The 25,921-nt window shown below is 62.1% G+C and overlaps 1 protein-coding gene across 2 annotated transcripts in view; it reads left to right on the top strand.

The window, feature by feature from the left end:
- Positions 1–25,921, top strand: part of SYNE3 (spectrin repeat containing nuclear envelope family member 3) — a 63,049-nt gene that overhangs the window by 14,836 nt on the left and 22,292 nt on the right. Inside the window, exons 2-6 of one of the 2 annotated variants that reach the window (XM_079769511.1) lie at positions 15,055–15,210; positions 17,273–17,445; positions 19,019–19,097; positions 23,365–23,526; positions 24,889–25,236. In XM_079769511.1, the coding sequence (XP_079625637.1) occupies positions 15,067–15,210; positions 17,273–17,445; positions 19,019–19,097; positions 23,365–23,526; positions 24,889–25,236 (906 nt within the window). In that variant the 5' untranslated portion in view covers positions 15,055–15,066. Of the gene's footprint in view, positions 1–15,054; positions 15,211–17,272; positions 17,446–18,787; positions 19,098–23,364; positions 23,527–24,888; positions 25,237–25,921 lie in introns of both variants that reach the window. The other variant, XM_079769510.1, reaches the window with a different exon arrangement.

Here is a 25,921-nt window from a genome sequence, read left to right as displayed (position 1 = left end):
ACAAACAAGGAACAGAGAGGGTAATAAACTTTCGCAAGGTTGCACAGCCAGTAGATGGAGAAGCCAGATTCTTTCCCGACTGGCCATACTTCAAAGTTTCTACTTTTTCTGTACAATATGAACACCAGGGTTTATTAATACTAATTATACTCAGCTTAGTTTGAAAGTCTAAGAGGACTGTGAAATCTCTTAATTTATTAGAATGTATATAATGTTAAAGTCCTTTAATTTTTTAAAAAAAAAAAACTGCACCTGACTGGCAAGGAAATCGAAATGTTAAAAACATACCCATGATTCCACTGCTCGAGGAGAACGCTTCCAAGTTCTTCGATCGCCATCTTTTTGACGGTTTCGGTAGGATTTGCACAGCAGGGACCGGCGAGCTAGAGCCCGCTGGCCACACGCTGCGTGTTCTGGTCAAGGGCGTGTTTGGTGCACAGTGCGCTCGCCCTGTCCGCGTGGTCCCTGCTCTCGCACCACAACTGCAGGGCGGAGAGGTGGAGCCTGGGGTGGCGGGGAGACCTGCTTGCTGAGCGGGCTTCCAGCGCGGGGCCCACCCCCTGAAGGGGACAGGAGACGGAGGCGCCGGGTCCCCGGGAGCGCAGGGCCTGGCCGTGTCATTCATTCATCGCCATGCTCTCCAGCTCCGGCCGAGCGCCTGGTGCAGAGAAGGTGTTGGAACCGGATCTGTCATAGAGGAAGCGAGCGGCTCCCGGGCTCCGGAAGGGCAGGCATCGGCCTGGCGTGGTTCTCGGTAGGAGGGGGGCCCAGCCCGGCTCTGCCTGTGCGCTGGCTTCGGGGTCACCCCCTTCCTCTGGTGGAGTACGCGGCGCAAGCGGGAGAAGGCGAGGGAGCTGGGGTTTCTCAGCCTCAGGTCCTGGACGCCCAGGCCCAGGGCCCCTGCAGCTGGGGTGGGTGTCCCTGTCCGTCCTGATTCACTCGGGGCCACGCACCCAAGAGACCTCCTGGGGGGCGCCGCCAGGCCCGTGCGCAGTGGCCCGGCCATGCCTGCCCGTGTGCTGGTCGCCCTGTCAGACACACTCACTGTGGAGGGGCTGCCCGGCCCGGCTCCTTGTCAGTCTGAGCCACTGGGGTTCACCCGCACCCGCCGGCCCCTGCAGCCGGTCGGGTGTGTGATGGGAAATCCTGTTCTGACTCAGAAAGGAACCCCTTCTTTTGCCTTCCTGAGCGACTTCCTCATTTTGCTGGCCATGTGGCAGCATGGCACGGGGCTGGGCCACACAGGCCCGGCTTGGTCCCGAGGCTGGGCAGCGGAGTGGGCCCCCCCGAGCCTCGGTTTCCCCACCTGCAAGGTGGTGCCGTCACCTCTGCCTAGGGCAGGGACGCACAGCATCTGCCCGGTGCCTGGCGCACAGCAGGTGGCCTCCCCTGTAAGAGCTTTCGGTGACCTTTTCTCAACTCACAGGAGTCTCCTTTGCATCCGAAGGTCAAGAGCCTTAGTGACCTTGACACCCACCCAGGGGTCAGATGAGCCTGTTACCCACGAGCAGCGTGGGCCGCTGTGCTGGCTGGGTGTTTGCTGGGCGAGGCCCGGAGGACCAGTCTCCAGGGCCGACAGCGTGGGAGGAGGTGGCCGCTCTGCACAGCCGGCCAGATGTTTGCACGGTCCATCAGCTGCTGAGAACGGTCCTTTGATTTGGCTCCTTGCGCTCCTTTTGAAGAGCAGGTTTCTGATAGGAAGGGTGCCTCCCGGGTAAAGGGCGCTTCGCAGGCATTTCCTAGCCTGTGGCCTAAGGTACCATGTTGCAAGGAGCCTGCTCCGTCCAGCGTTGTTTCCATAAGGTTGATCTGACGCTGCCTTGGCTGCTTGTGGGTCTCACCGACATGAGCAGGCCACTCCCTTGCTCCAAGACCCTCACTGGCTCCCTATTGCCCACAGACTGAAGTCCGTGCACCCCTTTGAAACCCCCGCTGTTCAGGCCCCCGCATCCCCCCAGCCTGCCTCTCCAACACTGCTTCCTTCTGCCTCCCTCGACAGTTCTCTGAACTTGGCCTTGCACGTCCCCGCCTCCCAGCTTTTGCTCATGCCGGTCCGTCCACTTGTCACACTCTTCCCCACTTCTCATCTTATCCAGACCCTGCTCATTCTTAGCCTCTCAGCTGGGGTGTCCCCTCTTCTTCTGCGAGCCCCTCCCTGGGCCCCCTGGTCAGCATCACTGCTCCGTTTTCTGGGCTCCCAGAGCCTGGGGCGTGTCTCTCCATTTGCACGCCGTAGCGACCTCATTTAGAGTCACGCAGACCATGAGCGTGGTCACCCGCAGCCCTGCGCCTGGCTTAGCACCGGGCACATCTGTGTTGAAGTCACACAGTCTGAGTTCTGGCTCCTTGTCTCTGCACCACGAGCTCTGGGGCCCTGGGCAGGTCAGGACACCCTCTAGCCTCAGCGTCCTCCTCTGTAAAGTGGACGTGAGTAGTAACGCCCGTCTGCCGAGTACAAAGGATGTTTTTATCGTTAACTCAGCAAATGCAGCTGAGTTGAATTGAGGAGCATCTCACCAGGATTCCAGATACCAAACGCAGCCACCTCCCTGGGCCGGGACCTGGCGCCCAGGCTGCGCGGTGGCTTCTGAGGGCCTCGCTGAGCCTCGTTTCCCCGAGGCTGCCCGGAGGCAGCGGGCCTCCCGTGGTCACTGCCACGGTCAATGCCGTCTTTGGAGGCCGCACCTCCCACCCCCACGCCAGCGTTTGGTCCGTCCTGTCAGGCCACACTCTGCTCCCTTTTGAGCAGCAGAGTTTGCCTGCTGGTTCCATCGCTTAATGGGAAACGTGCGTGCCAGGCATGTCATGCCCGTAAGACCAGTTTGGACTTCGGGATGGTGTCGGGCTCTCGAAAGCAGTCTGGCTAGAAGCAGCTGGGTCGTCTGCGGCTCTGGGTCCAGTCGTCCCGAGTTCACTCCCCTCTTGGCAGTAACAGGGACCAGCTCTGAAATTTTAAAGTCAAGTTTTTCAACTCTGCAATGGCGACAGTGACACCAGTCTTCAAAGCTGCCTTACGGGTCAGGTGAGGTGATGGGTGCCTACAGGGAGGAGAATATTGACTGGCACCTCACACATGCTCAGTGAGTGGGAGGGCTGGCCTCTGTTTTGCATATGGATGTCCCATTGTCCCAGCACTTGTTGAAAAGACTGTTTTTTCCCCATTCAATTGTCTTGGCGCCCTTGCTGAAAATGAGTTGTTGGTAAATATGAGAGCTGGTTACCTGTGGGTCATTCTGCAGAAGTCTGTTCGTCCCCATTCGAGGCAGAGGATGTCTTTGTGCCCAGACGAGTCCTGGCCACATGCTTGGCACTGAGCCGCTACAAGGTGTTGGGTAGGTCTCTTTCCTTCTCTAAGCCTCAGTCTCCACGTCTATAAAATGGCACAGCTAGATGAAAGGATTCCTAAGCAGTGATTCACTGTGACACGACACGCTGAGACTCCCCTCAGGGAGTAGAACCTTCATTGCTCCTTGGGGTGTCCCAGCATCCGTGAGGCCCAGCCCGGCGGCCTGAGATCTGGAGCCAGTCTCAAAGCTGGGCAGTTCCAGCCACTCCCCACCTGGCCCGGCCCAGCCCGACCCGACCCGGTGAGAGCCAGCCCAGCCTCTCCAAGAACGTTGATGTTGTGCTCAGTTAGTGAGCAGCACCATCCTCCCCCACGCCTGCTGTGCTCCAGGCCGGGGTACACACAGCAGATGAGACCGGCCTCCGCCCCGGGGTGCCAGACTAATGAATGGGAAGACAAACACGTCAACAATAGTCACAGGGCTGCAGGTGCACGTGGGAGGATGGCAAAACACAGCTGTGTGGGTAGGCCACGTGTGAACCCTGGCCCGAATGTCAGCATGTGCTCTGGGCAGCATCTGAAGACTGTCCGGTTGAGCTGTGGGGCAGCCACTGTAGTTGCCTTACGGGTCAGGTGAGGTAATGGCATGCGCCATCCAGCGGTGGCCATGACCGTTCTGGCTCCTTTAGCTCCTCAACCAGCCCTACCATGCTGACCGTGTGGCTGCTGGCCACCTGTCTCCAGGCACAGGCTGCCCGCGTTTCAATCCCAGCTCTGCGTGCTTTGGGGAAGTTATTTCCCATCTCTGAGCCTCAGCAGCGCCTCCCTGCGGGACATCTGCTCCGGAGCACTGTACGTTGGAGTTGTAGCTGGGAGAGTGTAGCCTTTACTCCAGGTGCTGTGGCCCAGTGTTGCTTATTATAGCCCAGGGCTCTGGCATGTGGGAACATGGTGACACGGTGCAGTTGCTTTCAGTTGCCAGAACGGAAGGTGATCGCTGCGGTCCTGTGCATTGATAGAGCAGGGTTCCTTGGCAGTGTGCATGCCCCTTGCTAACAGCGAGCGCTCTTTGGGAGCTCAGAGACCGCCCCCCCCCCCCACACACACACACACAACACACACACACACACAGGAGGGACTCCATTTATCTGTTTTTACAGGCTCTCGGCTGTTGGCTCAGGGTGCCTGGTTTTGTCCTCAGAGAACCCTCCGCCTATTCAAGGAGTCCTCTGGCAGCCCTTGGAATTAGAGCAGGCTCCTGTCGCTTGCATGTCTCCCTGTCACTCAGCCCCTCACTCGTTTAGCCTCCAGCCAGTGGGCTTGAGCTGAGCCCGCCAATAGCCTTCAAGTAGGTAGAGCCTGGGGTGGCTGGAGCTGAGCCCACCAATAGCCTTCAAGTAGGTAGAGCCTGGGGTGGCTGGAGCTGAGCCCACCAATAGCCTTCAAGTAGGCGGAGCCTGGGATGGCTGGAGCTGAGCCCACCAATAGCCTTCAAGTAGGCGGAGCCTGGGGTGGCTGGAGCTGAGCCCACCAATAGCCTTCAAGTAGGTAGAGCCTGGAATGAGCTGGAGCTAAGCCCACCAATAGTCTTCAAGTAGGCGGAGCCTGGGGTGGCTGGAGCTGAGCCCACCAATAGCCTTCAAGTAGGTAGAGCCTGGAATGAGCTGGAGCTAAGCCCACCAATAGTCTTCAAGTAGGCGGAGCCTGGGGTGGCTGGAGCTGAGCCCACCAATAGCCTTCAAGTAGGCGGAGCCTGGGGTGGCTGGAGCTGAGCCCACCAATAGCCTTCAAGTAGGCGGAGCCTGGGCTGCTTGGCGCAGAGCCGGGGAGCCCAGTCAGGTGTCCTGAAGTTACACCTGCGAAAGTCAGTGGGACTCTGCTCCGCCTGGGAGTGCCGACTAAAACCACAGTGAGCTACCGCCGCCCAGCTGCGATGGGCTAGGTACACACTGACCACAGGAGGATGTGCCGGACGGAGCTCCCACGCTGCCGGTGGGAAGGTAAAGAGGTGTGGCCACTTCGTGGCAGTTTCTTAAAAATGCAAACACGCTCCTCCGGATGATCCGGCCACTCCACTCCCAGGTGCTTCTGCAAGAGAAATGAAAGCTTATGTCCACACAGTGACCAGAGCAGCTTTGTCTGTGGTAGCCCCACACTGTCCACCAGGGAGTGAGTGAAGAAGCGCGTGGTCTCCCTACACGGTGGAGTATTTCTCAGCAACGGGAAGGAAGGGCCCACTGACCCAGGCAGCAGCATGGCTGAGTCTCAGAGCAGTCATGCTGAGCGAAAGAAGCCGGACCAAGGAAGAGTCCATACTGTGCCATCCCATTGGTGTACCCCCCGCCACCCCCCCCCCCGAAAATGCAGACTTGCCTCTAGGGACAGTGAGCACACACGCAGGTGCTGGGACGGGGTGTGGGCAGGCGGGAGGGATTAGAACGGGGTCGGGAAACTATGGGGTGACGGATGTGTTCTCTATCTTGGTGGGGGTGAGGCTTTTAGGGGCGTGTAGATGTCAGGCTTGTCCGTTTGCACAATTTAAGTGCACTTACTGTTTTTCAATGATGCCCCCCATAATGCTGTTGAACGTGAAGGCCGCCCCACCTGCAGCCCCCCAGTCACGGAGAGGAGCCTGCTGGGCCTCCTTCTGAGAACTCACTGGTTTGTGCCAGCAAATCGGGAGAGTGACGTCCAGGCAGGGCTGTTGAGGAGCTGGGCCGCCGTGTCTGCGCTTGCTGACCTCACCGTGCCTCCCTGCGCCCCCGTGTTCTCCCTGTGAGATGGGACCGACTTGTACCTCCCTCCTGTGGTGGTTGTGGGAGAATGCAGGGAAATCCATGTAACGCACTTAGTAAACATGCTACCCGGGCCCGTGGGGACCCAGGAAGGGAGGGGCTCTTTCTATTGGCGGCTGGAGCTGGAAAGTCCCCCCTCGAGTGGCTGTGAACTGGATCTTGAAAGGGGTCAGGGCAGTGTCTTCTGGAAGGAGGTGTGGAGGGTGGGGTGCGGGAGGCTGCCCAGGCAGAGCTAAGCTGGGGAGGCCGCACTCAGACCCTAAGCTTCTAGCGACATCGGCAGCTCCGTCCTCGGGGTCCCGGGGAGCGCTGGCTTCGTCATCCAGGCCTGGGTGTCTCCGCGGGGCCTGAGGGATTTCCCTGGAGGACAGGCGTTCTAGGAGAAGTCTTGAATCTTCCCTCTGATAAAAGGCAACAGCAGGTGAAAAGGCCTGTGCTCGGGGGCAGTGCTTTTGAGAGGAAAGACATTTTACCGGAGACGGCGCTCATTCCTGAGGCTCTCGGTGAGGAGCGCGGGTCCCGAGGATGTGTTCCTGTGCAGCCGGCATCTCCTCTTAAAGTTCTGTTCACGTGTGCTTTGCATGCATGGGTCACAGGAGTGTGGTGAGGTGTGTGCGGTCAGACCTGCTGCCTTGGGCTGCGGCGCCCAGTCCAGGGAGGGGGCGCTGGCTCAGAGGGAGGAGTGGCCAGGCGGCCGGGCAGGTCTGGTGGGTTCAGGTATGACCTATGCCTGTGGGAGGATTCCTCCCGAGAAGGCATGAGGCACCTCTGGTTCCGGGGCCAGGGAGAGGCCGCCCTGCTGTGGGGACACGGCTGTGGCTCACCTGGGAGGGAAGAAGGCGAGGGCCGGTGTCGGGAGGCTGCTGACGTCCTGGAGGCTCAGCCACATCGGGCCACAGGGTCTCAGGACGGGGCCTCGGGCTGGAGTGGGACGGAGAGGGGCCTTGTCACAGGCCACGTGGGGCGGTCAGTGCAGGAACCTGAGGGTGCAGGGGACGCTGCCGCTGCTGAAGCATGGGGTTGGGTGTGACCCGCAGGCGGGAACCCGGCACTGACCTGACGCTCGCTTTTCTGAGGAAGCAGAGGCCGCGGGTGCCTGCGAGGCCTGCCCCGCCTCTCGCCTGTGGTCCGAGGTGCTCAGTGTCTCTGAGGCCCAGACCCATCCCCTGATGTCCTGTTCGGGGCCCTCTACCTGCAACCAATGGCCAGTCCCTGCCCCCCAGACTTTAGGACCCCCCTCCCCTGACAGCCATGCTGCCAGCGGCCGGCTCTGACCCTGTGGCCAGGCCCCCTCAGAACCACGGCCGGGAGCCCTGGAGCTAAGCCCCCTCTTTGATCGCCTCTGCTTTCTGGGCAGTCTAGCCTCTGCTCCCCTTCCCCTCCCCCCGCCCACCCCCCTTAGTTATCCTGTGCCTTCTCCCCCTCCCAGACGGTTCCATTTGGCGATGCATTGCTGAGGACAGCATTTCCAGGGCGGAAATCTTGTCTTCCAGACCCTGCCTTTTGATGGAGAGCTAGGGCTTAGCGGGTTTCAGAGCGATTGGCCATGCCATTTTATAGTCGAGGTGTATGGGGGAGTCGCTGGGCCAAACCCCGTTTATCACTGAAGGAGAGCTTGGGTTTGGGGGATTTCAGAGCAATTGGAAATGCTGCTTTATAGTCAAGGTATACGGGGGAGTCACTGGGCCAGAGAGCCGCTGGTTTTCAGGGCCAAACCCCACTTCTCCGTGATGGAGAGCTGACTGCAAGCCGCCCTCCAGCGCCTGTCAGGAAAGCAGCCGCCGGCCCACCCTCTGGCTGGATGGTAGGGGCCCTTCAGCCCCGTGCAGGGCTCCTACGTAACCCTTCGCCGCCAGTGGCAGAGGGTCTGGGTGGCTTTGGCGCAGCCTGGGGTTACCTCTCAGGCGGGAGAGAGCCCCGCATGGTTCCCGTCGGGGCTCAGCGCCGTGGAGGGCATGAAGTGGAAGAAGGTGCTGCGAGTCCCCGGCCCGACGACCCGCGTGGACGCTGCAGCCGAGCCCCTCCCTTGCTCTGCGCCCTCTGCTCTCAGAGCCTCCAACGCCGCGGGACAGGGAGCCCCGGGACCCCCTGTGGCCTGGGCGGTGCTCCGAGCGGCCGCCTCTCCGAGGCCTTGTCCGTGACAAGTAAACACACGCGAGGCCCAGCAGCCACGGGGACGAGCGCTGGGGTTCAAACCCGCCGCCACGCGGTTCCTGGCATTCCATCTGTGCCCGGAGGAGCCGTGGGAACGGGCGGTGGGAACTGGCCGCGCAGGCGTGAGTCACCGGGACGCCGAGCGAGTCACGGGAGGGGAGGCCCCGGGCCTGGCCTCTGGCTCCGTCTGGTGAGGGCCCCGGGCCAGGTCGGGGGAGCAGCGTGCCAGGCGGTCACGGCCAGCTGTGGGAGCGGGAGTTGACTCGGGTCTGAATTCAGAAGGCTCCTGGGTCCCAGAACAACGTGCCCGCGGGCAGCAGGGCTGGCACAGGCCCCGTGGGGCCGAGGCTGCTGGCCGCTGGGGCCTCCGCATTGTCTCCGACTCTCGACGCGGAAGCTGAGGCCCCGACGTGTGTCCAGGAGCCGGCTGCTGGGACGGGAAGCATGGACGGAGATGGCCCCGCAGGGCTGGCTGCCCCAGGCGCCCCGCACTCATGGCCGCTCTCCGTGGGCTCTGGGGGGTACAGGCAGGGCGTGGAAGCCAGGCCGCACTCTGGTATTGAAGGGCAAAGCCTCTGGACTCAGGCCACCCCGAGTTCGAGTCCCGGCCCTGCCACTCACCATCCTCGGTTGAGACCTAGCGTGGATCCTCAGCGCGCTCAGCTCTAAAGCAGGGAGAGGACGGAGCGTCTCGCTGGGCCTTCGCAGGGGCAGGGAGCCCTCTGTCGCCGAGCCAGGCGCACAGGAAGCCAGAGACGCGGTGGCCGTTACGATTGTTCCGGGGAACCCGGGCCCACCGCTTCGGGCAGGCGAGCGGCCATTTCTATAAGGTGATGATACCAGGCACGTGGCAGCCACTCTGGGAACCCGACTTCACCCCCTCTCTGCTTGGGAGGGTTTTGGGGTCCTATTGCAGGGGTGTCCCTACTGGGTGTGGTGAAGTCCAAGCAGGATTCTTGGAGGCCTGGGTCACCGAAAGGCAGTGGTGGTCTGGTGTCGGCACATTCCCCGGGAATGTGTGGGAGGGATCCAGTGGGGCTGCTCCATCCTGGCCCTTACGGGGTGTCTGCCCCTTCCTGGTGGCACCGCAGACCCCGCATGGACCTCCGCCTGCACCTCAGCTTCACAGGCCCAGGAAGGCGGGGGGGGGGGGGAGATCCATGCCAGCCCACCCCCAAGATACGGGGTTCTGAGCCCCGGTCGGCAATCGTGGCTGATCCGGCCGGCGGGCAGTGCAGGGGATTCCTGTCAGTGCCAGATCCTGTGGTTTTTCCTGCAAAGGCTGGTCTCCCGGAGCTCAGCTGCAGCTCAGCGGCTGTTCGGGGGCCCGGAATCAGGGCAAAGGGGCAGCTACCTTCGTAGTTTCCAGACGGACAGACTGGGCCGGCCTGGCTGGGGCCTCACGTCCACTCCTCCCGCCCTGGGCTCCGCTCCGGGCACAGGAGGGGCGGCCCTGGCCGCGGAGCCCAGCTCCCTGCCGCCCAGGGGTCTCTCCCTCAGCGGCAGCCTGTCCTCCCTGCGGGGGCTGCTCTCCTGTCGGCCCGGGTCCTGCTGCTCCGTGGCCCCCAGCGCGGGTCTGGTAATGCCACCTCCTCTCGTCGTCCCTCCCCCTGCACCACCCCCCAGGACCAGGGTGGGAGGGGGCCGATTCTGGTCCCCTTTCCTCTCCTGGCAGCTTCAGTCCCCCTGGCTCACAGCTGGACTCAGAGCGGGCTCCCTCGGGTGCGACCCTGGCCGGTCCTCCCAGGTCTGCTCAGCGCTCTGCTGGGCGGAGGAGTCGGACCTGCCTGCGGAGCCAATGTGGTCAGTGAGACCAACTCGGGCGCGGGAGCCCGACAGAACCAGGTTCCAGTCTTAGTGCTGCCACAGCTCTGTGTCCCGGCCGCTCACTCCGGCTCGGTGTCCGTGTCTGCGATGGGGGCGGTGAGGGCAGCCCTGTCCTGAGCAGGTGCCCACGATGCCCACAGCATCCTGAGAGGAAGGTGCAGGTCGGGGGAGGAAGCTCTGAGGTCCCCCCCCCCCCGCCCTCGCTGACCCTGCTCAGCCTCCCTGCTCCCCCTGCTGCCTCCTGCGCGACCGTGACCATGACCTGCCTCTCAGACTGGGGACGCCGATTAGACGGGGACGCCGAGGACTGAAGGGGCAATGCCAGCACCCCGGCTGGCTTTTTGGGTTAAGTCCATGTCCCCTTCTCCAGCACCTTTCCGTCCACCACATGCTTTTTTAAAAAAAAAAAATGATGTTTCTACCACTTCATTCACCCTGAACCTGCCCTGTGACTCAGATTAACCTCTCCCGCCCACCCGGCGTGGCTCAGTGGCTGAGCGTCGGCCCATGAACCAGGACGTCCCGGTTCGATTCCCAGTCAGGACACATGCCTGGGTTGTGGGCTTGATCCCCAGTGTGGGGCGTGCAGGAGGCAGCTGATCAACGTTTCTCTCTCATCATTGATATTTCTCTGTCTCTCTCCCTATCCCTTCCTCTCTGAAATCAATTAAAAAACATATTAAACAATGGAAAAAAATTAAACTCTCCCCCTTCTGAGGTGATGACTCAGGCCCAGAGCTCAGATTCTGGAAGCTTCTCGGCCTCACAGTCCATTCCTGGGGAAGCGTGTCCCCAGCCGTGCTCCCGGGTCTCGCCCACCTTCTGTGGACCTGTCAGTCTCAGGCCGATCAGTGGCTTAAAAAAAAAAATCGTTATTATTGAAAGCATTACAATGTCCCTTTCTTTGACCAATGGCGTTTGATCCAGGACAACCTGAGGATGTGCTTTGTGTAACGGTGCCATCGCCTGCCCTCACCCAGCTTTGCCACCCGGGAAAAATAAAGTCCTGCGCGTCCGGCGGTCCTTGGTGATAACCGCGCCGATGCTGGGAACCGGGCTGTTTCCGTCCTAACTGCCGCCTCCCGGACCACGCCAGCTGGCACCAGAAAGGGCCGTGTCCTCTGCCCAGAGACACGTCCGCAGCCACACCCAGAACTGCTTCTGGGACTTGGAAATGAAAGTTGGTGTTTTTTAAAATCCTGAGCACATTTTTTTCTTTTTGCCAAAATGGTTGGGCCAGGGCTACCAGGACCGATCCTAGGCCCTTCTGGCCTCAACTCCTACCCTCAGCCAGCTAGCTCTGCCGCCACGTGCCGCGGGGGCTCCCTGAGGCTGCCGGCTGCAGCCTGGGACCACGGAAAGCCAGGTGGCGACGGGCAGCCCATAGGCCACGTGGGGCTGGCGTCCGCTTTACTGGTAACACGGCCAGGGACTGTGGAATGGGTCTTGCATTTTTTAAAGCGCCGTAACTTTAAAGAATATGCAACAGAGACTGCGTGTGGCCTGCAAAGTCTAGAAATATTTATTATCTGACTTAACAAAAACAGAGCAGCCCCGCTGATGGGGAGGCCCCTGGGCGTCGCCCCTGGAAGGCTCCGGGCCTGCCTTAGTGGGGCCGGAGCTGGTGATGGAGGTCTGAGCTGGCTGAGGAGGGGCGCCCCGGGGTGGGAGGGGCCCGGCCACATCAGGCTGACGGCTCAGGGCCGGGCGTGGCCTGGCTCACAGATCTCACCCCACAGCCTCAGGTCCCTCCCTGAGATGCTCTGTGCCACGCTCTCGGGGGAAAGGGGAAACTGAGGCCCAGAGCGGCAGCGGCACTTGCTCCATCCAGGCTTCTCTCCTCCTCTCCCTGATTTTAGGAGCCCCCCCCCCCCCGCCCCCCTGCCTCGTTCGGCCTCGTACCGCACAGGTTTGCTTTGCTCACTCGTTTCTGTAGTTGGCATTCTTAAAGGGCCGGTCACTTCTCTCTGGCACCGGGTGCTGAGCGAGGAGGGCGCCTCGGGGCACGGAACAGGGTGATGCCTCCTCGGATGGCCAGGCTTTGGGGAGGGAGCGTGCTCTCAGCAGAGGGGACAGAGGTCGCGCCGGGTGCTGGCTGGGCTGACTGGTGAGGGGGCTGCCCGCCTGGGCTTGGTGGTGAGGGGCTGGAAACGGGTCACGCTGGGGCCTGGGGGCCGGTGGGCGGACCGCGCTGCCACAGGTCACTGAAGCAGGTGCGTGGATTTGCGTTCTAGAAAGCCTGTTTCCGATAGCGGCCCACGGATGGGTCCTGTGAGCGAATGCGCTCATGAAGTGTGTGCGGACGGGGGCGTGAATCCCACGGGCAGTATTTCGATATCGGTGTTCATCACCCGTTCCCCTGGGACCCTCTGCGCTCCGTTCTCGGCCTTCCCAGCCTTTGTTCCGCGGAGCCCACAGGAAAGGCTTAGAGCCCATCCCCCTCCACTCAGCCCCGCCGGCTTCCAGCTCACCCACCCGCCCCGTCCTGTTCCACGTGCACTTCCCTCGGGGCATCTCCATGCAGGGCGGCGCCCGCGTTTGCTGCCGTGGCCGTGGCCGTGGCTGTGGCCCGCTGGGAGCGCCTGCTTCATCCTGTGTGTCGTTGAGTTGGAAGGGAGGGGTTTGTGGGAACAGGACACGAAGCCCGGCCTCTTGAACTCTGCGGCCACCTCACCGAGCCCCCGGGGGTTAGGGCCATTCGTGGGGCTGATCCGTGGGTCCGAGGCCTGCCCCGCCACGCCCACGACCCTGTGCTCCGTTTGATGCACCTCAGGGACCCCACACCACCAGGCGTCAGGGGCCCGGGCATCCCCGCTGGGAGGGTCGTCCCAACCCCTTTTGGTAACTAGAGCTTCCCCATCGCCCCAGCGTCTGCAACCTGGGGGCCCCGCTCCCCCTCCCCGAGTCTTGTTTTATACAAATGGAAGCGGAGCTTTTGGGAGCCAGTCAAGTCCCCCCGAGACAAGAGGTGAAAGCCACAGACACCCTTTTGGACCCGCTTTTCACGGGAGCATTCGCAGCCTGGGCGCGGCCGGGGGAGCGGATTAAATCGTGAGAAGAAAGCCAAGCCGCTCGGAACCCCAAGCCTGGTTGGGAGGCTGAGCCCTGAGGGTGGGGGTGGGTGATGGGGGGTGGATGGTAGGTGGGCCCGCCCTGGGCACCCGCTCCCCCTCGCCGCGGGCACCCTTCCACGCGGGTCCGAGGGCAGAGCCCGCCCCTGCAGGGCCCCGGGGAGGGTGCCCGGACTCCGGTCCACGCCTGTTGCACAGCCCACGGGCGGTTGCGAAGAAAGGGCCCGCAAACAACTCGGCCGACTAAGAACGGTTTGTGTTTTTAAGCAATGGCTGCCCTTTCTGGAAGATTCCAGAGAACCTAAGAGGAAAAATAAGGAAACAGAACTGCTTCCGGCTGTGGCTCCGTCCACCACAGACCATTGTCCTTCCCCAAGGGGCCTCCAGACACAGAGCCAGGGAGCGGCCTGAGGGCACAGGGCGGGGCCTCGTCCTCCTGCCCACGCCCCCCCCCCCCCCCAGGCCAGGCCCAGGGACGCCATCAAGGCCCCCCACCTCCTCTCCGTAGTTTGTGTGGTGGTGGTTTTGTTTTGCTTGTACTGGTTGTAGAGTTGGGACTGCTAACTGAACCACCGGGTCTCATGCTTGGCACTCCCTCTGCCTCTAAGAGTTCGCCATCACACGTTCGTCTGAGGCGTGTGCTTCCCATGGCCGCCCGGCATTCCGAAGCGTCCGTGGAGCGCACTTCTCTCCCCCGTCTCCCCTGTTCCTGGGCAGTTGGATTGTTGCTAGTTTTGTCTAGTCTTGTTTTGCCATTTTAACTAAAATGGTCGGTCTTGGGTGCATGAAACTTTATACCAATTCTGGCCGATGTCAGCGACATTCGCTGAAGGCAAGGCATTGTGGGAGACCGGAGGATAAGCTAGACACAGTCCTTTACATGAAATGCAGATTTAAAGAACTTGAATCCAAAGTAGCTTCGAGTTCCCGTACGCAGACAACAGGCGCTGGCATACTGGGGTTCTGCCTGCGCTTGGTGGGGTTTAGAGAAAGTCACAGGAGGAAACCGGAGACTTCACGCCCAGCGGGGAGGGGGGGGGGGAGGGGGAGGGGGAGGGGGAGGGGGAGGGGAGGGAGGCGGGCAGTGCAGAGAGGGGCTGGTTAGGCCGGGCACCTCCCAGCCGGCAGGCCTCTGGGGCAGCTGATGCCAGCGGGCAGCCAGGGCAGGTGGTGTGGGGCTCGGTGAAGCGCTGTCTGCCGTGGACCCGGGTTGGTGGACAAGCAGGCACGAGGCCCGGGGGGAACATGCCGTCCCGCCTGACATGTTACTTTCGGGGGCTAGGGTCAGCTTGGCTGATGCCAAAATGGTTTCTAAAATGGAGGCTTTTGATTCATTCAGATCAAGATTCATTATCTGTCGCTGACACCTCAGGCCACTGTGTTTGAGGGTCAGAGGGCGGCCCCTGCGGCCCCAGGTGGGTGAGCCCGGAGCAGGGAGGCTGGGAGGCCAGAGAGAGTCCCCGCCACCCGGCGCCCTGGAGAGCCCAGGCCTGTGCTCCGTTCCTGCCTGTCTCCGGTCCTCGGCTCTTTGACAAACGCAATCACCCGGACTGTGTCCCCCCGTCTGAGCACAGGGGTGGAGTGGACCTGTCTGTAGTCACAGTCTCCCCCACCCTCCGGGACACCACCCACCTCCCCTGGGCCTCCCATCCGCCTGCCCTGGGCCCCCATCCGCCTGCCCTGGGCCCCCATCCGCCTGCCCTGGGCCCCCATCCGCCTGCCCTGGGCCCCCATCCGCCTTCCCTGGGCCCCCATCCGCCTGCCCTGGGCTCCCATCCACCTGCCCTGGGCCCCCATCCGCCTGCCCTGGGCCCCCATCCACCTGCCATGGGCTCCCATCCACCTGCCATGGCCCCCATCCACCTGCCCTGGGCCCCCTGCGTCCCGCCCACCTGCCGATCTCACCTGGTCCTGCCTCCAGCCCGCAGGTGCCATGACTCAGCAGCCCCAGGAGGGCTTCGACGGCAGCGTGGAGGACGCCTGGGAGTGGATGAAGGCCGTGCAGGAGCGGCTGCAGACCAATGACAACACCCAGGGGCCCCGGGCCGCCCTGGAGGCCCGGCTGCGGGAGACCGAGGTAGGCAGAGGCCTGGCCTCACCCCTGTGGCTGGCCTGGGTCCCTCCAGCTCAGCCCCAGGTTTACAGGACTGTCAGGGGCTGGGGGGACTCGCCAGTGTTCCTCAGACTCCGGGGTTCAGTCTCCCGGGGACTGGGGTTTAAGTGCAGATTCTGATCCAGAGGTGGGGTGGGCCCGGAATGTGGCATTTCTGAGATGCTCCAGGGCACGCTGCTTCCGGTCCTTGGGCCACTTTCAGAGTAAGGTCCAGAGCCCCCCTCTGCCCTCCTGGCCTGGCAGGGGCACGTACAGCCAGGTGGGTCCCCACCCCAGCCCTGGCTCCCCTCTTCCCTCTGGCCAGGTCTGGGGGGGCCAGGTTGACCTTTAGGGGAACTGGGGCGGGGCTGTGCCTGTGAGAGTGACTCCTTTGGCTTCTCCCGGGCCTGGTCCCCCTGCCCCCACGCACAAAGCAGGGCTCAGTGCGAATGGAGGTACACAGAGGGGGTGGGTGAGAGGGTGACAGCCTGGACTACCCAGCCAGGGACCTGGACCCTCTTCTGTAGCAGAGGGGCAGTGGGCTGGACGTTTGGAAGGTCGGGGACTGGAGGGAGAGGAGTTGGCAGCCCAGAGCCCCTTCCCTCCTCAGACGGCAGGCTCCTCATGATCAGATGATCATTCGCGGGGGCACTGGGAGCGGGGAGCTGAGGCTCATTCTGCACCCACTGTGCTCACGGCTGCACTATCGGGGTTCCGGTTTCACTTCACAGAAGCCCTGTGAGGGGGGTTTTATTGTCCGCATTTTCAATAGTGAAGCGCGTTCCTACACACCGTGACGGGCCCAAATTCGAGGCGTTGATCTGGTGACGGCGTGAGTGCAGGGCTGAGTGTGGACACCTGGGCAGGGGAGGTGGCAGGTTCACAGGGTAACAGGCACAGGTGTGCACGTGGCCCGGTGGCCACACAAGCACGAATGAGGAACATCATCCACAGCGAGGATCTCGCGATGCTCTTCTCCTCCTCTACAACCATCCGTGGCTCCCCATTGCCCACCGAAGACATGCCAAGGCCACCTGGACCCAGTCACTCACTGTCTGCACAGCCCTGTTCCCCAGCCTCACGCTCTGCCCCCACCCCCACCCAAAACCCCACCTTCCAAGCACATGCCTCCTCCTAGCGGCAGAAAACCTCCTAAACGGCCCATCACGACACCTTTGTCTGTGCTGCTGCCTCTACTGGGCACGCCCTTTGGTTTGGGTGCAGGTGTGGGTGTGAAATGAAACACTCCCTTGCCCGAGTCTCTCCTGACCCCCCCACCCCGCCCCAGGGGTTTCTGTCTGCAGACACCACCGCCCTGCGGTGCATGCGCTGTCTCCGGCCCGGATCCCTTTGGAGCCTGCACCCTTTGCTGGCAGGTCCTGACCTGGCTGGTGGTCTGGCTTCAGGGAAGGCCGGGGTGGTTCTTAGGAAGAGCCGTTGGCGAGGCCAGGGAGAGTGGGCCCTGGAGGGGCCTTCCATCCGGGGCCCCCAGGAACCTGACCTGGAGCCTCGGAGCGGGGCCTCATGTCCTGAGTGCGCCCCCGGGGCTCTCCCACGGCCTCTCCCACGGACCCTCCCACGGGCTCTCCCACGGACCCTCCCACGGGCTCTGGGACGCTGATCTTCTATGTGCTTTGACATTTCAAAACCGATTTTGCAATAAAAAACCACTTCATCCCTGTGGTCTGGTGAAAGCGAGTGGCTGGTGCCTTCTTCGCCTGCCCGGTCCGGGGACCTCCCCTGGGGCCCCTCCCCCAGCTCAGTGGTGCCCAGCCCAGTGCCTGCCTGCGGGGTGGCCGGGAGGTGCGCTTCCATCCAGCTCTGGGGCGTGTGGCCGGGAGCGAGTCCCGTGCCCTCCCACGACCTGCTTCCCCATCAGGGAAACGGGGAGAACCCCTCGGCCCCCGGGTGCTGAGCTGCAGGCCCTCACGGGGGTGACGCGCCTGGCAGGGAGTCCCTAGAGGCTGTCGGTCCATCACGCCGGCTGTGGCTCCGCCCGCTCGCCCTTTGTCTAACCCCGGGAAACTGGCGCTTGTGCCCACGACAGAAAATACGCCAGCTGGAGCCGGAGGGGCGCGTGAAGGTGGACCTGGTGCTGCAGGCGGCCGAGGCGCTCCTGGCCTGCTGCCCCGAGGACCAGAAGCCCGGGATCCTGGCGCGGCTCAGGGACATCAAGGCCCAGTGGGAGGAGACGGTCACCTACATGACTCACTGTCACAGGTACGGCTGCCGGTGCCCCTGACCCTGCTCGCCCACCACCTCACTGGCCTGGGGCCCGCCAAGGGACATCCCTCCAGCGCTGGGATTGCTGGGAACGGGGTCCTCTTGGGATGTTAGCCTGCCCTGCCTGCCTCGTTCTAATGTATTCGAGCGTAATGATGAGAACAGTCAGCGGGAGCCTGGCTTGTTTTGCCAACAGTTAATTCTTGTTTGACTTGTCACGTGTGCATCGCCAGCAGAACAGAGCGGCCCCAATGGGGGAATGGCCCGGAGGAGGGGGCCTGTCTCCTTGCTAGCCTTTTAGCCCAGCTTCCCGGCCTGTGGGGAGCCAGGCAGGGTCCCAGTGGGGTTGGGCAGAGGGAGGCCTCCCACTCTGGAGGCTACTTGCTGTAGGGCCTTGGGAAAGGTACTTGACTTCTCTGAGCCTCAGGCTTCTCATCTAGACAATGGGTATAATCAAACGTTCCTTGAAGGCTGTCAGGAGGATGGAAGGGGGAGATAGCCAATGCCAGGAGCAAGGCACACAGTAGGCCCTCAGCAAACGGGTGCTCCATCTTTTTTTTTTTTTATGTCTTTATTGATTTCAGAGAGGAAGGGAGAGGGAGAGAGAAAGAGAAACATCAACGAAGAGAAGGAATCATTGATCAGTTGCCTCCTGCATGCCCCCCACTGGCGATTGAGCCCCCAACCTGGGCATGTGCCCTGACCGGGAATCAGACTGTGACCTCCTGGTTCATAGGTCGATGCTCAGCCCCTGAGCCACGCTGGCCGGGCACCATATTAAAACCAGAATGCGGAGTAGGCTGGGGGACCTTTCACAGTAAGGTTTTGCTTTTCAACCCTTGTCACTTGGAATTCCACAGTGGCTCGATGTGTCCAGACAGACAGGGCCACATCCATGTTACAGATAGGGAAACTGAGGCGAGCGAGGAGGCAGGGCTGTGCAGTGAGTTTTTGGGGTCCCTGGAGCCCACACACAGGCCCTCAGCCTCTGTCCCCACTGTGGGGTGACAAGCCCACAGATACTACTGTACTCTGCAAATGACTAGACACACTCCCGGCAGCATTTGGGGGTCTGTTAGTGGGGGTTTAGGGCTAGAATTTGGGGCGCTGGTAGCTAAGGCTCCATAAGCCGCATTAGCAAGGCTACGGGTCTCAGAGCAGCTCTGGAACTGAGCCACCCTGACCCCTAGTCCCTTGGAGCTTCCTCAGCAGACACAGGGTCCTGTCCGCGGGACTGAACAAGGCCCGGGATCGAGTGTCCGTGAGCTGCCCAGGCGGCCCCGAGGCCCCGAGCCAGGTGCGCGCTGGCTGGCTCACGGCCGTGTCTCTGCGCCCACAGCCGCATCGAGTGGGTGTGGCTGCACTGGAGCGAGTACCTCCTGGCCCGCGACGAGTTCTACCGCTGGTTCCAGAAGGTGACGGTGGCGCTGGCGCCGCCCGTGGAGCTGCAGCTGGGCCTGAAGCAGAAGCAGTGGCAGCTGGGCCAGGCCCAGGTGCTGCTGCACAGCGTGGGCCACCAGGCCGTGCTCCTGGACCGGCTGCTGGAGGAGGCGGCCTCCCTGTTCCACAGGATCGGGGACCCCAGCGTGGACGAGGACGCCCAGACGAGGATGAAGGCCGAGTACGAGGCCGTGAAGGCCAAAGCCCAGGTGAGGGAGCCGTGGGCTGTCTGCCCGTCCCGCCATTTACCCACCTCGTCTACCCCTCCGTTTGCTGAGTAACCATCCAGCCACCCACCGACTCCCCGCCACTCCCCACCCACCAGCACCCACCCACCAGCATTCATCCATGTCTCCACCTCCCTACCCACTCACCCACTTACGTCCCCACTGAATGCCACATCTCCCATTCACTGGCCCCCATTCACCACCTCATTCATCCACGCACCTGCCCAGCCATCTATGCAAGCACCCACCGTCCCAAACCTCTGTTTTCTCACTGCTCACCACCAGCCTGACTAATCTCCTATTCCATTTGACAGCCACTCACTCCCCGTCCCAGCCAGCTATCTGCTCATTCACCTACTCACCAACCCGCCCCGCTTCACCCTCCCACTCACTCATCCTTCTCTCCACTATCCACTACCCACCACTGTTTACCCCTTCACCCACCTACCCACTCACTCCCTACCTGTCACCCACCGGCTCATTTACCCACTCCCTACCTACCTACCCACCCGCCAATCTTCTATCTACCCATCCAACTATCCCTCCACCACCCACCCACCCATCCACCCATTATCTACCATCCGTATACCCAGCGTCACTCCGTGCTGCGTACACAGGTGGTGCTTGATGTGTGTGGTTGACCTACTGACGGATGGTTCATAGGCCAACGCTCAACCACTGAGCCACACCGGCCTGGCTGGAGGGAGATTCTTGATGAGTGCGCCTGGCCCTGCCGGGGGCGGGGGGAGGGCAGGAGCACTGTCCTCGGGGACGGGAGCGCAGGCTGGCAGCCAGTAGGGTCTTGGTGTTTATCTCCTGGAGTGGTTGTAGCCCAGCGGTTCCCTTTCCTGAGGGGCCGGGGCCGTGGCAGTGTCCCCCCCCGCTGCTTCCGGCCTCACAGGGGGCGGCCGGCCGGCCGGCACCTGGGCGTGAATCACAGCCGTCCGCGCAGCCCGGGCCCAGCCTGCGTCCACGCCGCCTTGTCGGTTGGCTGGGTTTTGACACCCTGACAGCCCCGCCGGCCACAGGGGGCTGCGCTGTTCGGTCTAACGAGCGAAGGTTGTGTCCTCTCGCGTTTGTCACCCCTGTCATCCTCCCCGCGGGGCCGGCGGCGGCTGAACCGTGCTGTGCTCGCCCCGCCTGGCACGGAGCTCGTCTGGATGGCTGCCCTGCTTGGCCGCGGTCCTGTCTGGGGCCGCTCCCTGAGGCTTTATTTACTCTGTCCCGGGTGCCAGCACCTCATTACTCTCTCTCTCTCTCTCTCTCACACACACACACACACACACACACACACACACACACCCGCACACCCGCACACCCGCCAGCCGCACGCTCACTGGGGAAGCCGCCCCATTACAGCATCTGCAGCCATCAGAGCCGGCCTGCACCGACTCCCTGCACGTTCTCCCCGACCCACTCCCCCGCGGGCGGAGGAAGCCCTGGGTCGAGGCACACCGCCCGTGGGAGGGGCAGCCGGCCGGGCAGCGTGAAGGAGCGGCTGTCCCTTCGTCCCCTTTGGAGTGTGAGCAGCCGTGTGTCCGTCTGCCGTGTGTGCTGCTGAGGCTGCGAGCCTCACTTCCATGGAGAGAGGGTCCTCAGGTCTTCCTGAGGGGCTTGGCCCTGCGCCTTGGTTTCCCCGTCTCTAAAATGGGGGTATTTTCTCCTCCTTGCAATGGTGGCAGCAAAGGTTTGGATGAATTGATCAGTGTTTCTACCTTTGGCAAGGAGCCCCTCAGGCCGTGTACAACAGCAGGAAAGCGTTTGAGTCTGTCTGTCCACGCTTCCCAGCTGAGAACTTCTGACTTTGATCCGTACCTGCTGCTGGGCACGGCCGGCCCCGTGGCCGAGAGCTGGGCACGGCAAACCTCGGCCCCCGGGCCAGATCCAGCCCACCTCTTGATTTCGCGCGGCGTGTGAGCCAAAGTGGTTTTTACCTTTTTGAGTGATTGCGGGGGAAATAAAGACCAGAATATTCCATGACACGTACAAATATGAAGCAAAAATTTCGGTTTTACTAGAAGATACCCCACCTGGGTGTGGTGCCTGCGGCTGCTCGTCTGAGCTGCTAGGGCAGGAGCAGCGCGGGGAGGTGGAGTAGCTGCAACAGAAACCACGGGGCGGTGAAGCCCAATGGACATTTGCGTGATGGGCGGGCTTTGTGGTTGTGGTGAAGGTGACGTAGGCGCGTGCTTGTCCAGGCCGGTCGGTGCTCAGGTGCGTTTTACTGCTCATTAGATGGAAACCCCCTCGTTCTCTCTCCGTGGGACCCGCTGGCAGACACGCCGCCTGCCCTCTCCCTGCCGCTCAGGAAGCTGTCACAGAGCTGCCCTGCGCTGGGCCCGGGGACGAAACCACCGAGGGCAGCGTGTCTGTGGGGCCTTGTCCCCCAGCAGGAGCCCCAGCAGGGAAGACCGTTCACTCGGCCCGGGCAGCGGGCGACTCTTCAGAGAAGGGGGCTGGAGGGGAGCACCCCGAGAGGCCAGCCGTGACAGCAAGCAGAGCTCCGTCACGTGGCGCTCGGCTGCCGTGCTGCTCGCGGGAGCTGCGGCTCTGACGTTCCGTCCTCGGCACCCAGTGAGGCAGGTACTGTTAGCGCACCGCACCGATGGGGCGGCCCGAGGCGAGCCAGGGTTCACGTCGCAGGCAGTGGGCTTTCCAGCCCAGGGTCTGGACCGAGTCTGCCCTTGACCTCCAGGCTGTGGCACTTGGACCTGAGCCTGGGGGCAGTGGGAGCCAGGGAGGGGTTTAAAGAGACGGTGCCGTGATCAGGGGTGTGTTTTGAAAAAACCGAGTTCCTAGGCGCACAGTAGGTCTTCTATCAGGAACACTGTCATTTTCCCAAAGGTCAGTCCCCCTCACGACCATCTTGTCCCCTGGGGGTTAGAACGTCAGTGGGACTGTCAGAAAGTAGAGCTGCCTCCGACCCGGGCAGGTGCCCTCGCCGCCCTCGGGAGGAAGCGGGCACACACCATGGTAACGGGCGGAAACCCGGACCCGCCTTTCCGCCTGGGCTTGCCTCTCGGTGCTTTCCCAGCGGGCGACGGCTTGGACAAGTCCTTTCCCCTCTCTGGGCCTCCGTTTGCCTGTCGGTCGGGCTGGGTTAGTAACACCGCCGTGGGCTGGGTGGCTGGGAGGGTTCGGGGAGGTGATACTGTCCGTGCCTTTCCCGGAGCGGCTCTGGCGCCTCGGGGCGCTCGGTGAGTGTCGGGGGCAGCAGTTGCCGTTCCCGGAGCGGCTCTGGCGCCTCGGGGCGCTCGGTGAGTGTCGGGGGGCAGCAGTTGCCGTTCCCGGAGCGGCTCTGGCGCCTCGGGGCGCTCGGTGAGTGTCGGGGGGCAGCAGTTGCCGTTCCCGGAGCGGCTCTGGCGCCTCGGGGCGCTCGGTGAGTGTCGGGGGGCAGCAGTTGCCGTTCCCGGAGCGGCTCTGGCGCCTCGGGGCGCTCGGTGAGTGTCGGGGGCAGCAGTTGCCGTTCCCGGAGCGGCTCTGGCGCCTCGGGGCGCTCGGTGAGTGTCGGGGGGCAGCAGTTGCCGTTCCCGGAGCGGCTCTGGCGCCTCGGGGCGCTCGGTGAGTGTCGGGGGGCAGCAGTTGCCGTTCCCGGAGCGGCTCTGGCGCCTCGGGGCGCTCGGTGAGTGTCGGGGGGCAGCAGTTGCCGTTCCCGGAGCGGCTCTGGCGCCTCGGGGCGCTCGGTGAGTGTCGGGGGGCAGCAGTTGCCGTTCCCGGAGCGGCTCTGGCGCCTCGGGGCGCTCGGTGAGTGTCGGGGGGCAGCAGTTGCCGTTCCCAGGCCCCCGCCTCGAGGGCTGTTCCCAGGACAGGCCCAGCCCTGAATGCTTCGGTCTAAGAGGATAGAGAAGAAAGAGCCCGGCCGGCGGGGCTCAGGGGTTGAGCGTTGACCTATGAACCAGGAGGTCACGGTTAGATTCCCAGTCAGGGCACAGGCCCGGGCTGTGGGCTCCATCCCCAGTGTGGGTGCGCAGGAGGCAGCCGATCAATGATTCTCTTTCATCATTGATGTTTCTCTCTCTCACTCCCTCTCTCTTCCTCTCTGAAGTCAATACAAATATATATTTTTAAAAAGATAGAGAAGGGTGTCTGGGACTTCTTTATTTCCAGCAAAAGGGGTGAAATATCCCAGAATCCTGGACCCTCTACACGTGCACGCGTGCACACACACACACACACACACACACACGCACGCAGGTCCCAAGGCCAGGCGGCCAGGCCGGCCCTCATGGCGGTCCTCTCCCCTCCCCAGGAACGAGTGGACCTGCTGGAGCAGGTGACCCGGGAGCACGAGCGTTTCCAGGCGGACGTGGACGAGCTGCAGCTGTGGCTGCAGGCGGTGGTGGCAAAGGTGAACGGCTGCGTGGGGCGGAGCTGCTCGCTGCCCGCTGCCCGCCGGCTCTCGGTGCTGCAGGTAACCGGGCTGTGACCGCCAAGGGCCACTGGGGAGCCCACACAGGTTCGAGTTTATGTCACAGGGGTGCCGGGCCCAAGGGAGGCACAGACCTCCACGGGCCACAGGTCCCACGCGAGGAGAAGCGTGGAATCTAGAGGCGAATGTGGGGCCTCGGCCACCTCATGGGAACCTCTGAGTCAGCAGGGCATTTGGCAACCCAGGGCCATGGCAGCATGGTCTAGACTAGGGGTCTCGAACGGGGCCCTGTCATGATAGCCCCATATGGAAACAACTGGATTTTTGTCAATAGGGCATTGAATAAATGCGATATTATATATATATATATATATATATATATATATATATATATACACACACACACACACACACACACACACACACACACACTAGAGGCCCGGTGCACGAATTTGTGCACAGGTGGGGTCCCTCGGCCTGGCCAGCAATTGGACCAATTGGGGCCATGCCACCCAGTCCTGATCGGCCAAGCTGGGGGGGAGGGACCATGGGAGGTTGTCCAGCCATGGGAGATTGGCTGTGGAACGCACTGACCACCAGGGGGCAGCTTCTCCATTGAGCGTCTGCCCCCTGGTGATCAGTGTGTGTCATAATGACCAGTCGCTTAGGCTTTTATATATATAGATACTATATATATATGCTAGTATATATATGGAGGAATATTACAATTAGAGGGAATGAAGTACTGATAGACAGCAGAATCTGAAAAAGCATTATGCTGAGTGAAAGAAGCCAGTTTCAATAGATAACATCTCCTATGATTTCAAATAAGTTCTAGAATCTTCCAGGATGTTAGAGATGCTGTATGTTTTGATAACAAGGCGGACTACATGAGCATGCATGCATATTTCTCAAAACTCTGAACAGTGACACCTAAGGCCTGTATACTTCATTTTAACGGCAGTTTCAAATAAAATAGGTTTAAAGGTGTTTGTAGAACAATTTTTAAAATAATTAAAAGCCAGTGACGATTTATTTTGAAAAGAAACTTGATCGCATCGTCGTAGGTGGAGAACCAGCACTCACTCCTAATTAGCAGGTGACCGTACAGGGACATCATGAAACCAGACGGGTCGTGGGGTTCTGCCCGGCGCCACGCGGCTGCGGCCGGAGGCTCTGCCTGAGCCGGCTCTGCCTTGTTAGAAAGGCAGACTAGCCAATGTCCGGGGTGTTAAAGACGGGGTCCCCCCTCAGCCCCCCGAGACGACGTGCTCTGGGCTCTGAGAAGACTAGGAAGGATGTGGGCGGGAGTCAGGGCTGCTGAGACAGACAGTCCACCCGGCTCCGGGCGTCCGTGCTGAGCGGGAGGTGCCCCACGGCCTGCCCTCCCACGCTCCCCTCCAGGATGTCGCCAAGGACTTGCCCCGGGGCGAGGAGTCTCTGAGGAGGCTGGAGGCGCAGGCGGTGGGGGTCATCCAGAACACCTCTCCTCTGGGTGCCGAGAAGATCGCCCGAGAACTGGAGGAGCTGCGGAAAGTTCTGGAGAAACTTCGCGGCCTCTGCGAGGAGGAGGAGGGGCGGCTGCGCGGCCTGCTCGAGGCCACGGGCGCCTTTGAGCGGCAGCGGACGCAGCTGGAGGCCGAGCTGGGGGAGTTCCGGAAGGGCCTTCGGAGGCTGGCGGAGGAGGGCCTGCAGCCCGCGGCGAAGGCGGGCACCGAGGACGAGCTGGTGGCCCGCTGGAGACTCTACTCGGTAAGCAGGGTGTGTCCCAGCCCCGCAGTCCAGGCGGCCGAGGCGCCTTGGGGTGTCGCCCCTGGGAGCTCACCCTTGCGGTGGGAGGATCACGGTGAGCCCTAAACACACTCCGCTTTTCCTGGGTCTTGGGGTGTTAACCCAAGTTGGGTGTTTGCACCCATTTGCCGGGAGAGGAGACTGAGGCCGGGAGAGTTTCTTTGTCCCCAGCGTCCTAGGATCACGTGATGAGTCCGTGGGTGAATAGGACCGGAGGTCCCTGCCTGGGGGTGGATGTGGGCTTCCTGAGCACAGCCTTAGGCAAGAGGGAAAGCTCCGAGTGTGGAGACGGTGACCAACCAACGGGGTCTGGGAGACCGAGCAGACATGCCCACCCTGGGGAGGGTGGGGTGGGTTCCAACTCAGACGTGATGTCCAATCAGAGCCCCCTCCCCCGCCCCCATATACACAGGAGGCCTGTCTTGTGGACAGAGAGATTTTTAAAATAAAGGTAAACACCTCCCCATTCCTGCCGTTATTTATGAACTCAATGGGTTCGCTCCGCATCAGTTAGTTCCGTTCGCGGAAATATCTGAAAGCAGACGGCCCAGACCCCTGTCCACTCCCCCTTGTCCTGTGTTCTCTCTCCCTTCTAACGCGCGCCCACGTGCAGAACTATGTTCGTGGGGGTAGGAGCGAGGCACAC

The sequence above is a fragment of the Cnephaeus nilssonii genome (assembly GCF_951640355.1).
Source record: "Cnephaeus nilssonii genome assembly, chromosome: 4".
Taxonomy (NCBI): domain Eukaryota; kingdom Metazoa; phylum Chordata; class Mammalia; order Chiroptera; family Vespertilionidae; genus Cnephaeus; species Cnephaeus nilssonii.
The sequence above is the reverse complement of the archived record's forward strand: the minus strand, read 5'-3'. Positions and strand labels throughout refer to the sequence as shown.